Raw genomic sequence first — 16,584 nt, 5'->3', positions numbered from 1 at the left:
CGTATGGCGATCGAAATATTATTTTTTGGCAAAACATTTATTTCAGCTGTCAATTGGATCTGTTGAGTGTTTTATTTTTATCACATGATTATACTTTTTTTTAAACTTTTCTTAGTGATATTGAAAGTTTCATTGTTTGTATTTTTCTTTGTCTGTCTTGGTATTGTACTTTTCAACAGTGTCGTGTTTCTTTGTGTGGTAATTTACGCCTTCTTCTTCCACACTGAAAATGGATCGGCCATCTGGTTCAAAGAGACCGAGAAGAAATGAAAGCGACGATTCAATGGATGATGATAGTGATAGTAGTGATTTTGAGAATACTCTATTATGACTACAACATAAAATCGGAATTAGAATCAGACGACGAAAGTGAGAATGAAATATTTTCACAATCTATTGTGGCGTCGAATATAATTCCTAAGTGGTCATTGTCTAAAAAACAAGCCACGCCCATTCAATTTTCTGGAACACTCAGTATTCAAATGGAAATGAACAGCAAAGATCCAATTGACTGTTTTCACCTCATAGCAAATGACCACTTTTACAACTTGATCGTCAGTCAAACAAATGCATATGAAGTTGATATACTTGCTCAATCAGAAGGTGATTGAAGCCGCATAACTCAATGGAAAGACATCACAATTGAAGATTTCAAATTATGGTTGGGTATATTATTCCATAAGGGAACAATTAGGTTCAGTCGTCTGAATGATTATTGAAAGAAAGACAGCCAACTTGACAGCATTTTCGCAATTTATGTCTACTAATACTTAGAGAAATGCATTTTTAACAAAGTTATAGAGTTTCGAAAGTTCGCCAAAAATCGCGAATTTCCAGGTAGACTGTATCATGTGTGATATTTTATTCGCAGTGAACGTGTCAACAGAACCACAGGAGGGTCCGAGCATGGATAATGGCGTGGCCGGGGCACAGGGTGTGGTAGGGGCACTGGGTGTGGTAGAGCCTGTGAGCGCTCGCATGTTAATCATGCTGGAATCGGGCGAACAGCGCCTCATCACTTTCACTTTGCCCAAGGAGAGTTGCACCGTTGAAGAATTACTGGAGCAGGTATATAATGTATTTATAATCGCTTCAGTCACTTTCTATCCCAAATATTTCAAGATTGTCGAAGGATTTTAAATCATAAAATTCTTGACTCTTCATTATTTTTTAGGTATCATTTCAATGCGCAATCGAGTTAACAACATGTACAGACAAGACCAGCAATGGTGAACCCATGACCTCATGACTTCAACGTCCAAGAATTAAAACTTTATTTAATTAAGTACCTTCAGTCGATATTTGGTGTCATTTTATTTTTCACACACTTCATCCATTTACTAATACATGCCTACGTCAATTATTGTCCAAATTATGATGGTATGTGGGAACAAATGCAGTCTGTTCTTAAAATTCCAATTGAAATTCAAACCAATTTTTATGCGACGATGATGAATATTTTTGAAGGCTGCTGTTTCAGCACTGTCGATAACATCCAAGAGAGAGCTTACAAAAATGATTCAACAGCAATTATAAGAAGTGGTGGGACCTGGGAACACAACATTATTGGGAACTGGGTTACCCTACCGGGTGTGGTTAATAAGGTACGGATCTCGAGTGGAAAAATATGGAAGCATGTGTTAAAGAATATGTTATTTTCAATAGTTACGTCTGTCTCATAATATGCATTAAAATTTTTCACGTAAACATAACGTGCATTGAATATTTGTGAATAGTCAGCGCGCTTTATGTCCCTTGCGTTTAATGGCCCAAAGTAATAAAATGAACCCTGCTTTAAAACTGTTGCCGCACCCGGTAAGGTAAGCCAGTTCCCATTAATTTTGTATTTCTTATTTAGGACCACATGTCTTGAATCGTTGCGTGTATTTTGTATGAGGATCTGATCCCAAAGAACCAATGTTAATTTGTATACAGAATCATGGTAATGCGAACAAAAGGTTGTCCATGCTGGATATTTTATTTCCAATTCGAAATTTGTATGGACAATAATTATTAAGTAGTGTATGTTGCAGGTGAACGTACCTTTCACGGCGGACACGCCTATTCAGTGCACCACCCAATTGGGACCAGAAATTGATTATGTTGTGGCGGTTGGTTCCCCAACTAAGATGGAAGGGATGATTCAGAATTATCAGGTCAGTTGATAATGTTGTTTTGAATCATCTATGAGAGTCCATAAAATAACGTTACATATCTGATTGAGTGTACACCCACTTTTCTTTTTGCCCCCGTTTTTAAATGGTTTGAAATAACACTGCCCATGAAAACAGACCAATCTTTTTTTTATACTTGCTTCAGCGTTGCTTAAAAAATTATCAAAAAGGATTTGTGTGTTGTACTGGTCGCCATTTTTCATCACTGAATGTGACCCAGACATAGAGTGCACCGTTAATATAGGCAGTCATCAACATCGAGTGAATTACGAAAGATAAACCACATGCTTCATTTTCAGCTAAAATAATATTTTGTTTGTTAGTACATAATGTATGTCATTGTACAAAAACTAAACAGCTATGTAAGTTTATTGTAACATTTACATGACTATTGGTTTTAAGGTCAGCTATCTCTGTTCTTTGGTAAAAGACATTGTACTAAAACAATTGTGCTTTGCAGCTGGCGATGGATTCTTTGACGAGGCGCAACCAACAATCTGTTGAGTCCGACTCTCCTAGCGGCAGCTGCCAGACCTCTGCTGAGAGTTCTCCAGAGAAGGCAGCACTGCCTCCCCTGCCACCTCAGCCCCCTCCTATCCTACCCCCGCAGCCGCCGCCCTCCCCTCCCCCTCGCTACATCCAGGGCATGGTTGCCCTCTGCAAGCTGTGCGGCTATACTGGATACGATTTTGCCAAGTGTCAAAGGTCAGAGTGGTTGTATAATTTTATTCTTCTTCCTCTTCTTGCATCATTCCAGGTCATACTGGCATCACATAGCCTTCTATAGATCGACTCCTCCTATGTATAAGGTCGGAACTGCAAAATGGTAACTTTTTAGTACTATTTTAATAAATTTTAATGACACCACAACGTTAATTTAAATGCTGGAATCATAATTTTTTTAGTTATGCCTATAAGATATTGATTCAATATTTGTTTTTTTTCGATATCATTTTATTATCTTTAAAATTATTTAATAAAAGGCAATTAAGTCAAAATAGCAAAAAATGCAGTTCCGACCTTTTACGTATTTAGCAAACTTCCAGGATGCTGGAATTCGGTTGGCTTGAAGAATAGGCAAGTCAGGTGGAAGTTTTCTTATGGCATTCGCAGCACGTGGCCGAGCCAGGTCCAACGTCGCCTCTGCATTCTCAGCGTGATGAGAGGCGGCTTAGTTCACTCTCTTATCTCCTCATTACTCGTAAAGTCATACCATCACACACCCTGTATCTGTCGCAAACAACTGTTCTCGAAGCTCAGTGTACGGTTGCTCTGAGACTTTGTAAGGTGTCGTGATTCGCTACCGTAAAGCAGCACCGTCAGAATGCAAGCGTCGAATAGGCGACATTTGGTTTTAACCGAGTACAGTCGTGACTGCCAGACTCCGCATCGGATAGCGAGCTCTATTTGAAAATTGCCATTTACTGTGATGTGTACCCCTAGGTATCTGAAGCTGTAGATACTCTCGATGTTTTGCCCGTCGCTAATTACAGGGACATCTGGATCAGGACAAGGTGCTATTGCACAAAACGTTGATTTTCACATCAACGCGAGACGAATTGTCATGAAGCCTGTCGATTGTCTCTTGAATGCTTTTGATTGAGTTGTCGAATAGAACAGTGTTATTGGCTGATGACTTCTTTTTTACATACTATATATTCATATCAAAATCATTTTTTTTATGAACTTCCTATTATCTATGGCGTTGCTTACTTATTGTATGAATAATGGAGAATCACTTTGTCCTTCCGCACTTCATCCATTACCTACATGTATCAACATCAAAAAAATATTAAATCTAGGGAAAACTTTCATTAAAATAGTAAGAAATAGAATCTTTGAATTTGAGTAAATATTCGTTAATAATATATATTTTTTTCACAACAGATGTAAGCGAAAGTTCCCAGAGGAACCAAAAGCAATTCCTATAGAAGACAATAAGAAACCGGAGAAGAAAGAACCAGAAAAGCCTGTCACTCCGTTAAAAGATATACCTTCACCGTAAGTCTTCTCTAAAATTATCTGAAACATTTGAATTTATCCTCTAGCCCGGTTAGTAAACCTTATATGGTAATTACATGATGTTTCGGGCTCGTTACAGAGACCATTTTCAAGAGAATATTGAGATGTCAAGAAATTAAAACAAGGATAGTTTGCACTGTTGTTATAACCCAAATGTAAATAAAATTTTCTTTACTCTAATCCAGGGGGGGGCAAACTTTTTGGATGGAGGGCCAAATTCAAGAATTCAAAATGAGCGGCGGGCCGCAAGTTAAATACCATTTTTAGATATACACTACATACATATACATTATCACGAAAAATAAACATTACAAAAAAAATAATGAGAAGAATGAAACTGTTGCACATTTTTTTAAATTCAGGTGTTTATTTTGTAGTTGATATTCTGAAAACTGCTTGTAAATGGGCATCGCAGATATTTGATCGTTAAGAATTTTTATTGAGGTTCATGATCGAAAATGTTTGTTTACATGGATAGGTTGATCCAAAAATAACGAACATTTTTCTTGCATAATCTTTAAGTTGGTCGAATTTGTCTGAATTAAGGGCATTGTAAAATTTGGAGATTTCTTCACGACGATGCAATTCTCTTAAATCAGTGTCAAACTGCAGATCAATAATCTCAAGTTATAGCTCTGTTGGAACACTATCAATATCTATTGAAAATGAATCGCGTTCTATTGCTAAACAAATTTTAATCTATATCAATATTTATTTTTTTTAATTATAAAAAAGTTATTCGTAATCAGAAGTACAATTAATGATGGCGGGCCGCAAAAAAATACCCGGCGGGCCACATGCGGCCCGCGGGCCGCAGTTTTCCCCCCTCTGCTCTAATCCTTTGTAAAAGGCTATACAATAATCTTTGGTTTATTTTTAGATAAAAGTATTAAAACAAGTGATGTTGTTTATTTAATAATCCAAATATCGTCAAATAGTACAACAAATACAATCCGTAGAAGTCTCGCGCAATATATTAGTATGTAATAGTTCAATGTATATTTTTTTACAGCATGACAATAGAACCTTTGAAATTAAATCTGCTGAAGCCGGGGTTGAAGGTGGTCAAAACCAATGTGAATGTGAGTACTCTCGTATTTCGTATTTTTATCTGATTTTGTTATTAATTAATAATGCAATAGTCATGCTTGTTTAATAAGTGTAAATTAATAATGAAAATTGCGCTCGAATACATTGTTTGTGTTTACTCTTTAGGAGAAGAAACCGAGGGCGCGCAAAGGGAGGTCCAAACAGCCGGACCCCGAACCAGTTATTCTCACTCTCAGTTCTGACGAGGAAGATTCCAATAGTTCCATTCAAAATACTCAGGTAATATCACCGTGTCATACTAATATTATTGTTGAGAGTATGCTCTAGTCAAACACAACTAATTCATTAAAAATGATTATATTTCAGTAATTCAATATTTTTTCAAATTCTCATTCAAATTTACGAGGTTTTTTAAAAGTGACGACAAACAAAATACTTGACAAACATGAATAAACGATATGTCCATGTTTGGTGATAGGGCTCAGGGGAATTAATGTCGAGTCTGCTGGCGTCTGGCGTCGACCCAACTGTCACTATGTCAGCTTCTCTTAAGGAACCTGCTCTTCAGGAATTGGAAACCACTCCGGGAAGTGCGCTGCATCTCAACTCTATGCCTCTCCACGCTGATCTTTTCCATGGTAAGAATTTTGTTGTCACTATTCATGTTCGGTTTACAAATTTATTTACATAACCTGGAGCTTACAGGTCATCCAGTTCTGTGGTCAACTGCATAATTGTCATAAATATTTTTTATTCATGCATGCAATCTTGCAACTGCAGGATAATACATCTTTACACATAAATTTTCTTGTTATGGCCGTGATAATACATTCTGTCAGCTGTAAATACATGCACACGTAAATGGGGTAATATTCTAATATGTTATTATTCAAAATTTTTTGGTGTTATTATTTATCATTGAATAAAAAAAATAGTTTATTATGCTTACGGGCCGCACAAAATTGTGTTTTTGCTAATTGCTTTTCAAATGCAAATTAACACGTTAATTAAAAAATTAATTAAAAGGGCCCGTAAGCATTGGGTTAAGTGTAAGTATATCTACGTTAAAATAAAAATTTGGAAGGATCCATGACGTTGACTATGAATCAAGGTAAGTAGGTACCTTTTATTATAAACTTACCACATAAACATGAAGTTCGATGAGTTTTGACAGAAAATATAACGCAGTTAGAGCGATGCCGAGCGAGGTATATCAATGCAATAGGTTTCATGTAAGAGCAGTCGGAAATAATAATTAAATTTACCGTATGTAATTCGTGTGCAGTAGAAGAAATCGCAATCTGCGCAATTTCAAGTTTTTGTTCCACTATAGTACAGTAGAAAATCGATAATTGGAAACTCAATGAATCGAACTTTGCCGTATTCCAAATTTTTCGTCAATTTTAACCCCCAAGAATCATTTTTTATACAAAAGTTCGTTATAAATCGAAATATTCGTTATTTCGTAATTCGAGATGGAATTTGGTCCCAAAGGCCATTTTTATCCATATAATAGGCCATCCACCCAATATTTTCGAATGCGATTTTACGCCAGGTGGCGTGCAAAATGTATAATTGCATTCATGGAGATTTTGTACATAAGCATCTCGCCGAACCCGAACACCTAATGCCCCTCTACCATAAGTTTAGCGAACCGATTGCTAAATTCGGCAGTCGATTTTTGACAGATTGCAACTGACAGCCCGCGTTTGTTGATAATAATTGTCATAGGTACTTGTTTTCTTCCATATTTCATTATGATTCAGTGAATTATTTTGATTATTGTCTAATGGTATTACGAGGGTGGGTCAATAATTCCTTAGAAAAAAGCATTAAAACAGTTTTTATTTTTGTATTTTTTTTTTATTTCTCAACATAATCTCCTTGGAGCTCAATACACTTGGTTAGACGTTTCTCAATTTTTTTTAAACCGTCAGAAAAATAAGTTTTCGGAAGGTCCTCAAAATAAGCATTTGTCCGATCGATGACTTCTTCATTTGAAAAAAAACGTTGTCCACTTAGCCATTTTTTTAAGTTTGGGAAAAGGAAAAAGTCACTGGGCTAAATCTGGCGAATACGGTGGGTGGTCGACCAATTCGAACTTCAATTCTTCAATTTTAGCCATTGATCGTAAACATGTGTGAACACGGGCATTGTCCTGATGAAAGAGGATTTTTTTCCTGTTTAAATGAGGCCGTTTTTCTTCAATTTTGTTTTTTAGCTGGTCCAATAAAGATGCATAATAATCCCCTGTTATTGTTTTTCCTTTTTCCAAATAGTCAACGAAAATAATTCCACGTGCATCCCAAAATACAGTAGCCATAACCTTACCAGCTGATTTTACGGTTTTCGCCTTCTTTGGACATGGTTCGCCTTTCGCAATCCACTGCTTTGACTGTTCTTTCGTCTCGGGAGTATAGTGGTGTATCCATGTTTCATCTACAGTCACAAAGCGACGAAAAAATTCATCCGGATTGCGTTGCATGAGCGACAACAGGGCTTTAGAGGCCACCACCCTATTGCGTTTATTGTCGACTGTGAGCAAACGCGGCACCCATCTTGCAGAAATTTTTTTCATGCCCAATTTGTCATGTAAAATAGAAATGACGCTACCTTTTGAGATCCCTGTAACCTCAATTATCTCACTCAACTTTAATCTTCGGTCACTTAACACCATATCGTGGATTTTATTGATCATTTCTGGTGTAGTCACCTCTACAGGACGTCCTGAGCGTGGTTCATCCTTTGTTGATGTACGACCACGTTTAAATTCATTTAACCAGTTATAAATAGTTGCAAGTGAAGGAGCAGATGTGCCGTGAACTAAATCCAACTCATTTTTTATTTCCTTTGCTGTTAACCCTTTTATATTAAAATGTTTAATAACAGCTCTAAACTCAATTTTCTCCATTTTTGTAAACAAGCAAATTTTTTTTTTAAATGTACGAGAAACACACAACAACCCGACCAATCTGATTGAAACTTCGCAGCATACTGAATCGGTAGTGCCGCTGCATGAAAACAAACCGCTTACAGTACTAGTCGCGCCACCTGTCGGCTTTTCTAAGGACTTATTGACCCACCCTCGTATCTATTTTACAATTGATCCTATAATTGGTGCTTCATTTTATTCAATCATGAATGCTTTATTTATAAGTACTAAACTTTGCTTGTGTACATGAAGGTAATCTACAATGTAAAATTTCATAAAAGCGGCGACGTTTTCGAATTTAAGAGTCTCGTTAGTAAATACACATCAGACGCAGATTCATAAAAATCAAATAAATATAATATAATATTTTTAGCAACTCAATTCACATGATTATGCTGGAATCGATTTATGCATAATAATTATATGGTAGGTAGGTATACTAACACGATAACCATTTACTTTTATTTGTTTATATTGTAATGATTAGTATATTTATTCCATAACGTTTATTTGGCATTCGGATTATCCGGCCATAATGTAATATTAATCGAAAAATAAAAGAAATAATATGAAAGTATGTAATAGCGAGTTCAAAATATAGGGACTACTAGGCATATCTAGCGACAAAATGTGAAAATTTATCGTTTATTTGACAGTTAAGTGCCCATAGACATCAAAAAGTGACCATAGAGAAAAAATATTTTTTTGTTTTAATATAAGGAATACTTGTTTTAAATAGACGTGCATGTACAAACACCGTTATTTGAATGGAGCATTATGGAACACGGTGGCACCCGAATATACAGATTCGCAAGCAAGTGGGTGAACACTCGACAAGTTTTATTACTGCAATAAACGGTTCCAGCGTAAGATGAGACCGTCATAAACGGTTCGTTTTAACCTATTTCCATTGACGGCTTATAAATCTAAATAAATAATGGTAAAATACTTTTTTTCTTGGAAAGTAATAAATAACTAATTAAGTTGGCAAACACCTGTAAATTTGATGGAAGTTTAAGTTGTGTAAATACCCAAAAACACCTAATGTACTATGACACAAATGACTTATCCAAGCATCAATGTTATTATTGCAGTGAATGTCAATCAGGGTTCATGTACTTGTCATTCATGTAAATTCAGAATCCATTATTTTGTTTCAAAAACATGTTATTTCACAAGTAACCTTAGCACAGTGGTCGGCAAACTGCGGCTCGCGAGCGACATGCAGCTCTTTGGCCCCTTGAGTGCGGCTCTGCCACAAATGCCCTCTGCCCTATTTGACAAGGCTACAAATAAGAAGCAAAGAAAAACGGAAGACGAAAACCGTTAATTTAAAGTTTAATGGACCCAGACTTTCGCGTTTATTCCAAACAATGGCCTACCGACCTGTATTATTTGTCGGGAAAACTTGGCACATTCAAATTTAGACAGACACTTTACAACTAAACACGCGTCATTTCGCACTAAATATCCTGTCGGTGATGCAAGGAAGAAAGCAGTTGAGGAACTTTAGAAGAGTCAAGAAAAATCAAGTTCTGTATTTAATTACTGAAAGCAATCTTCCAATAATGTTAGTATAGCAAGTTTTGTGGTAAGTAACGAGATTTATAGAGAGGAAATCAAGAGTAAATTAAGAAGTCGTCTTATTGATGAGAACCCTGGAATCATGCTTAAAATTAAAAAGAACTATATACAAACCTGACTTACCCAAACTTTCCAAGATCCATGACCATTATTCACATTGAGTGTTTGTCAGTCATTGTCATGATTTAATTTTATGGATGCCTTACTTACAATTTAGTTTTTATCAATACGTAAGATCATTATTACGTATGCTATCAAGTTTTCTTCAGTGTATGTCATCATCATCAGGGGTGCGACAACCCGGTGTGGGTCTTGGCCTCCTCCAACAGCTCCGTCCACCTATCCCTATCCAGTGTGGCCGCTTTCCAATTCGGTACCCTCAGAATACGGCAGTCACTGGCAGCTCCATCCAACCAGCGAATCTTTGGCCTGCCTCTTCTTCTACGCCCTATTCGATTACTGGACATCACTCTCTTTGCCGGTTCATTGTCATTCATATGGTGCACATGACCTAGCCATCGCAGTCTCCCAATCATGATTGATTGAACTGCACTGCAATCTTCGTACAGCCCGTAGAGCTCAGTATTATATCTTCTCCTCCAATTGGTGCCATCCCTGATCGGTCCATATATACGGCGGAGAATTTTTCTTTCAAAAATGTTCAGAGCTCGTTCATTTCGCAGAGTTACTGTCCAGGTTTCCGATGCGTAGGTGAGCACTGGCTTTACAAGTGTCTTGTAAAGAGTGCTTTTAGTTCGGCGAGATAGTATGCAGGACTTAAAATATCTTAACAGGCCAAAGTAGCATTTATTCGCAGACATGATTCTCTTGTTTATTTCTTCTGTAATATCATTATGTTGAGTTACAAGAGAACCAAGGTATAAGAAACTGTCGACCGTATCAAACTTGTATGCACCAATATCTAACTTTGTTGCGCCTTCTCGTGGTGTGACATAGACAGGCATGTATTAAGTTTTTGCATTCAGTGTAGGTAACCTATAGTTTAATTAAAACTTAAAATTTTAACTAAAGTTTATCAAATTAATAAACAGTGTACCTAAATATAATTTAAGTTTAAGAAATTTGGCTCTCAAAAAAATCTCAATCATTGTACTATTGATATTTGGCTCTGTTGACTATAATGAGTTTGCCGACCACTGCCTTAGCACATAGCCATTAAATGATTTTCAGTGAAAAAAAAAATATTCACGAAATTTTGTAATTATTAAGGAACTAACATATTTTTTTTTAACTGACAGAATTACGTTTTAAATATGTATTTTAACCCTTTGACTGACGAATGGTTCTCGTCATGGGCGTCTACTTTCGTGTGCCCGTGACGAGCGAAAATCGTCGCACCGTTTTTCGCCTAATACGAGTCATGTATTTATTTTTTCAATTTTAATATGTGTATTGACATCTATGGGCAAGCTCTGCAGGCAGAAACGCTTGAAAAGTCAAAAAGCATCGCGAGAATAAAGGGGATTCCCGAGAGGCCCATTCAGGGTTACCGATTTCTTCCTATGTACTGAAAAATTGTTGACTCGTTAGTTCGCACCACGTATTGCGTAATAAATGGTCGTCGGGATGCTAGTCTGATTTGCGTTCTAATTGAAAGATTTTGCATTTTTTCATATTGAAATTTAATTTGTGTTGAGTTACGAAGGGTTGTGAGTATTAATTATATTTATATTTCGCATATGATTTGCGTATACAAGTGTTGTATTTACGAGTTTACTTTTAGATTGAATTGAAAGATTTTCGATGTTTTCAGAATATTTTTTTTGTTTCGAGTGACCAAGTAATGTGACTATTTTTATTTATATTTTGCATTCAATTTGGACAAACAAAAGTGTTATATTTACGAGTTTAGTTTACCAATTTTTCCAATTCAAAATGGATGAATATTGTGATGAGGGTGAAATTAACAATCTTTTAGAAACGATTGAATCTGAAGATGATAGTGATGATTTCGATGTTGATGAAGTTGACGATACTTTGGAAGTTGAAGAAAATGAAACAACTACATCGGAAGCTACTGAAAGACCGACATTTGAGTGGAAATCGGATTTATTTGACCCGCGCGCATTTTCATTCGATGATAATGAATTGCGATGCAAAGCAGATAGTTTAGCTTCGGATGCACTTGAAATGGACTATTTCAAGTGTTTTATCCACATTTCCTTTGTTGAAATGGTAGTGCAGGAGACAAATAAACAATTTCAATTTGCTACAAAAAATATCACAGTTCTGAGTGATCGTTTACGACGATGGGTAGACTGCACAACCGATGATATGTACAGATTTTTGGGGATGTGCATTATGTCACGTAATTCTATTATTATATTTGATTCTCGGGCCCTGGATATTTATTATACCTAGTATTATCAGCTGGTAGTAGTCAGTAGAGGGAAGTAAAATAAAATTAAAAATGTGTGTATTTTAAAATATTTATTTATCAAGTAAATATAAGATGTTTGAGAGGCGTTTAAGAGACATGTTTAACCTGGCACCTGCCTCAAAAATCGTATGACGCACCATAACTACGCATGAATTTCATTATCGTCTTTGTTCTATACTAAAAAAAGCAATAAAAAATATGTCACAGCTCCAGTCGAGAACCCAAAACCATTAAAATAATTTCGACACACTAAAAAACCGTAATAAATCAGTTATAATATCAGAAACACTCGAACAAACGAATGCTATCCAAATTTGAAAGAACTCACCGTAAGACGCCATTTTGTAGCCAATAGTTAGAGCTCTGCGCGGTGTGTACTATTTCGACACTTGTGCATTACGTTCCCACGAATTGAAGTGTTACTAATTTTCAAGTGCATATCGATAAATCACATATTAATGTCTTCGGGTTGAGTCGTAAACAAATATAAAGGGGACCCTTTTAATATATTTAAACTACACAAACACTTAACTTATTGAATATTATTGATAAATTAACACGAACTCACATATTAAAAAAAAAACAAATACAATAATAAACCTATTTTAAAATTCTTTTGACATGTGATATATTTTAAAGCAAGGTGACAGACATAACGCAACATCACACGTTGGGCACATATAGCGAGAGAGTTTTGTTTTTTTCGGATTTTTTTTAGAATTCCCGCATACGAAACATCTCCTTCTAGGCTTATCGGTATTTTGTGTCGGTAAAATGTATTCTGGCAAATGTCCCGTTGCACTTTTGGGCAATAATCGTACGGGATTATCGCTAGTTGACGCTGTCGGCTTGGGCAGGGGTGCATTTGAAATTCTCACACAATATTTGTTCACTAATTGTTTTATTACACAGAGTTGAAAATCGCCCAATGTTTTTTTGTCACATTTAATAAATTTATATAAATAAAAAGCATTTAATAAATATAAGTCGATCATGTGGAATGCGACCTTTTTATACCACTTGATCGACTTTCTCATACACGACAAGTTGCTAAGCATCATGTCGGACTTATCTACCGTACCCATATTTTTGTTATAATCTATAACACATTTTGGTTTTTCGATGTTTTCGCCAGTTCTATAGTTCACTTTTCCCGTTGGTCCAAATGATGCATCGTGGAGGGTGGATAGCATGTGAACATCCCTCCTATCGTGCCATTTCAGAGCCAAAAGTGGACTATTGTACTTAGACTCGGTATCTCCCTTTTTCAGTTTGCTGAACTCTGGCATATCTTTACGATTTTTTCTCACTGTACCGCAAGCATTCGTTTTGTGAGAGTGAAGGTATTTAAAAAGCGCCGGACTCGAATACCAGTTATCACACCATAAGGTGTGACCTTTCCCGATGTAGTCTTTCATTAGCGTTGTCACTACCGCACCGGAAATACCGAGATTTTCATTGTCTTGTATGTCAGTCCCTTCCCCACAATAAATTATAAAGTCAATAATATATCCTGTCATTACGTCACACATCACAAACATTTTTATTCCAAATCGATGTCTTTTGGAAGGAATGAATTGTTTAAAAATTAATCTACCCTTAAACACGATTATGCTCTCATCTATGCAAAGATTCTGATACGGTATCATCGTTTCCCTAAAAATTGTTCTTGTGTGTTCTAACAGTAATCTAATTTTAGCTAGTCTATCATTTGAGGCGGTCACACTAGGATCAGAAAAATGAAGCATTTGTAAAATAAGTTGGTATCGATTTCTAGCCATTATTTTCCCAAAAATGTCTGCATGCAGGTAAGGATCGGTACTCCAATGTTCCTCTATCGACGTGTGCTTATTTCGAGTCATCAGCATTGATACGGCAAAAAATGTATACAACTCCGGCACTGACGTGTCTGTCCAATTGTGTGATCGCGATTTCGGTCCAAGGTCTCCCGCACTGTACGAATGGTTAAAAAATGTATTCGTTTGGTTCACTATTTCCGACATTATATTTTTATTCAAAAAATGTTCAAAGAAAAGACATTCGGGAGAGGATTCGTTCAAGTCGTTCGATGTCACGCCAGATCGACAATCATTGAATTCGTGAACTATTGGAATATACGGGCCAGTTCTCCACGACCGCAAAAATTCAATTGGCTCGTCAGAGTCCGTATCGTCGACGTCATGATCAGTCTCATGCTGTTCCAATTCCTCTTCCGACATATCATAATCTGAGTCCAATTCCTCATTAGTACGCACATTTTCTTCCTCCATATTTACGCACTATAAAACTATGAAATGTTTTTAAAATGTTTAACTACAGTATTAGGGAACGCCAAATCACAGAAACCATTAAACTCACACACAATAGTTATTGATATCAGTATTAATTTTCACATTCACTAAAATGGGACACGGTAGACAGTACAAAAAGTATTTTAAAAATCGCGGTAAAATAAAATCATACGTTCAATAGTTAATCATGCCAGTTTTAATGTGATAAGTACACCAGACAGCAAAAAAAGTATTTATCAACGATTGCGGTAAATATTCTACTTGTATGCGATAAATACAATCCCGCGCAATGGCCCGCTCGGTTGAAAGTCTGTCGTATACTGCGCAGTCGCGGCGCGCAGTTCAAACTGATTTCTGTCGACCGGCAAAACTTGGCCGTACGAATTGGTTCGAAACTTTGGTGATTATTTTATATTTAGAACCAATGCTTTTAAAATATGTCATAGGTGGCAGGAGAAGGACAAATCAGGCCAAATTTACGTGAAAAAATCAGTCCCGTATGATAAATATGGACGCGGTGGCATCGATTTATACACATGCGCATTGCGAATTTGGCCGATTTGTACAAGGTGTGTGACATCGGCGCCGGCCGGGTTAAGTGGGGGTTGCGGGTGTTTCCCTTAAAAAGTTATCAAGCGTTAACTGTTTGCCACCCTTTTTTTTTTTCTTTTCTTCATATAGTATTTTATAACATGCTATGTCTTTATTGATCGCCCTACGCACTTGATCAACAATCAAAATCTTTAAATATTAACGCAGTAACCCAGGATTTTTTATTTGATTTCCAAATGACTGGAAGCAATTCTTTATCTATCCCTTATCCTCTAGGATTTTCTGCTTGATAAATTAACATTGACATCAATTTTAAATCACCAGCTAAGTTTCCACCAAGAAGCAATGTCAATCGGTTTTTAGAAGGTTTATGCCCAGGCGCAACTGATTCTTCCTTAGATAAGAATGTACGACGAGGCATTTTTTCCAAAATAAACCTGTCTCATCTACATTAAATATTTGGCTAAAGGAATATTCTCCATCTTCAATAATTTTGGATAATGAGGAAATAAATTCTTTTGCAGCATCTTTATCAGCTTCAGCCGATTCTCAATTGAATTTAATATTATGAAAAGAATACCACATTTTAAAATTGTTAAACCAACCGTTACTTGCTTGAAAAATCGTTTTAGAATCTTCTTTTAATCTAGCCTTCTAATCTTTGTGCAAACTAAGAGCCTTCGCTTGAATAATTGAAATACTCAGAGGGACATCTTTCTGATGTTAGTCATCGATCCATGATGACAAAGATTTTTCCATTTCATCCATAACTATGCCGTGTCTTTTGGAAACAATCTTTAAAGATTAGGGAATCCAATCCCGAGCCAAAATTCTGATCCCGGAATTTCGGGATTACAAATTGACAATCCCGGGATCCCGGGACTGGTCCCGGGATTGGCATTTTTTTCCATTGTTTATATAAAATTTTTATATTTACAAATAACATTGATAAAATCGATCAAAAATAAATCTAGTATAATTCATTCTATTTAAGACATTTATTGTTAATATTGTATACATTCAATCTTGGAAATACACAAGTTTAATGGAGTAAATAGTATTGTAATATAAATAATAATGTGAATTTAATATGAGATTGCTGTTTCTGATAGTAAAGACATAATGAGTGGATTAGCGAGATTTAAAATAGTAAAGCAAATAATCATGGCGTACTTATGGCCTTTCCGCTTCATAAATCTAATTAGACAGCAAATATGAAATTGCCGTAAAACGTACGCTATCATGGTGGAATTACTTTGTTAAAAGTGCGAAGCATTGTTTTTTCCAATCTTTCTCATTTTTAATAATTTATGGGAAAAAATAAAATGAATCGGCTACCTACACATGGGTGTAAATCAAACTTCATTCAAACTCAGTTTATTTCTAATGTAGTTATTTTTTATTAAAACTATTTTTTCTGTTATATTTTCGCTTTTATTTTATTTTCCATACAAATTGATAAAAAAAATCAATCCCGAAATCCCGGGATTATGTTTATCAATCCCGGGATTCATAGGTATCGAAAATAGCTCGGGATCCCGGGATTCGGGATCCCGGGATTGGAATCCCTATTTAAGA

General features: G+C 36.0%; 1 protein-coding gene across 6 annotated transcripts in view; it reads left to right on the top strand.

Moving 5' to 3' along the window:
• The window catches only part of LOC147067799 (uncharacterized), a 52,540-nt gene that overhangs the window by 10,857 nt on the left and 25,099 nt on the right, over window positions 1-16,584 (top strand). For 3 of the 6 annotated variants that reach the window (XM_085952194.1, XM_085952193.1, XM_085952192.1), the window contains exons 7-13: window positions 872-1,068; window positions 2,034-2,156; window positions 2,635-2,879; window positions 4,062-4,175; window positions 5,209-5,278; window positions 5,412-5,525; window positions 5,725-5,884. In XM_085952194.1, the coding sequence (XP_085808320.1) occupies window positions 872-1,068; window positions 2,034-2,156; window positions 2,635-2,879; window positions 4,062-4,175; window positions 5,209-5,278; window positions 5,412-5,525; window positions 5,725-5,884 (1,023 nt within the window). Of the gene's footprint in view, window positions 1-871; window positions 1,069-2,021; window positions 2,157-2,634; window positions 2,880-4,061; window positions 4,176-5,208; window positions 5,279-5,411; window positions 5,526-5,724; window positions 5,885-16,584 lie in introns of all 6 variants that reach the window. The other 3 variants (XM_085952191.1, XM_085952190.1, XM_085952188.1) reach the window with 1 other exon arrangement.

The sequence above is a fragment of the Rhyacophila brunnea genome, unplaced genomic scaffold (genome assembly GCF_057557595.1).
Source record: "Rhyacophila brunnea isolate RB1 unplaced genomic scaffold, BYU_Rbru_1.0 scaffold_3, whole genome shotgun sequence".
In the NCBI taxonomy this organism is placed as follows: domain Eukaryota; kingdom Metazoa; phylum Arthropoda; class Insecta; order Trichoptera; family Rhyacophilidae; genus Rhyacophila; species Rhyacophila brunnea.
Note: the sequence above shows the minus strand (reverse complement) of the source record. Positions and strands in the feature narration are given on the sequence as shown.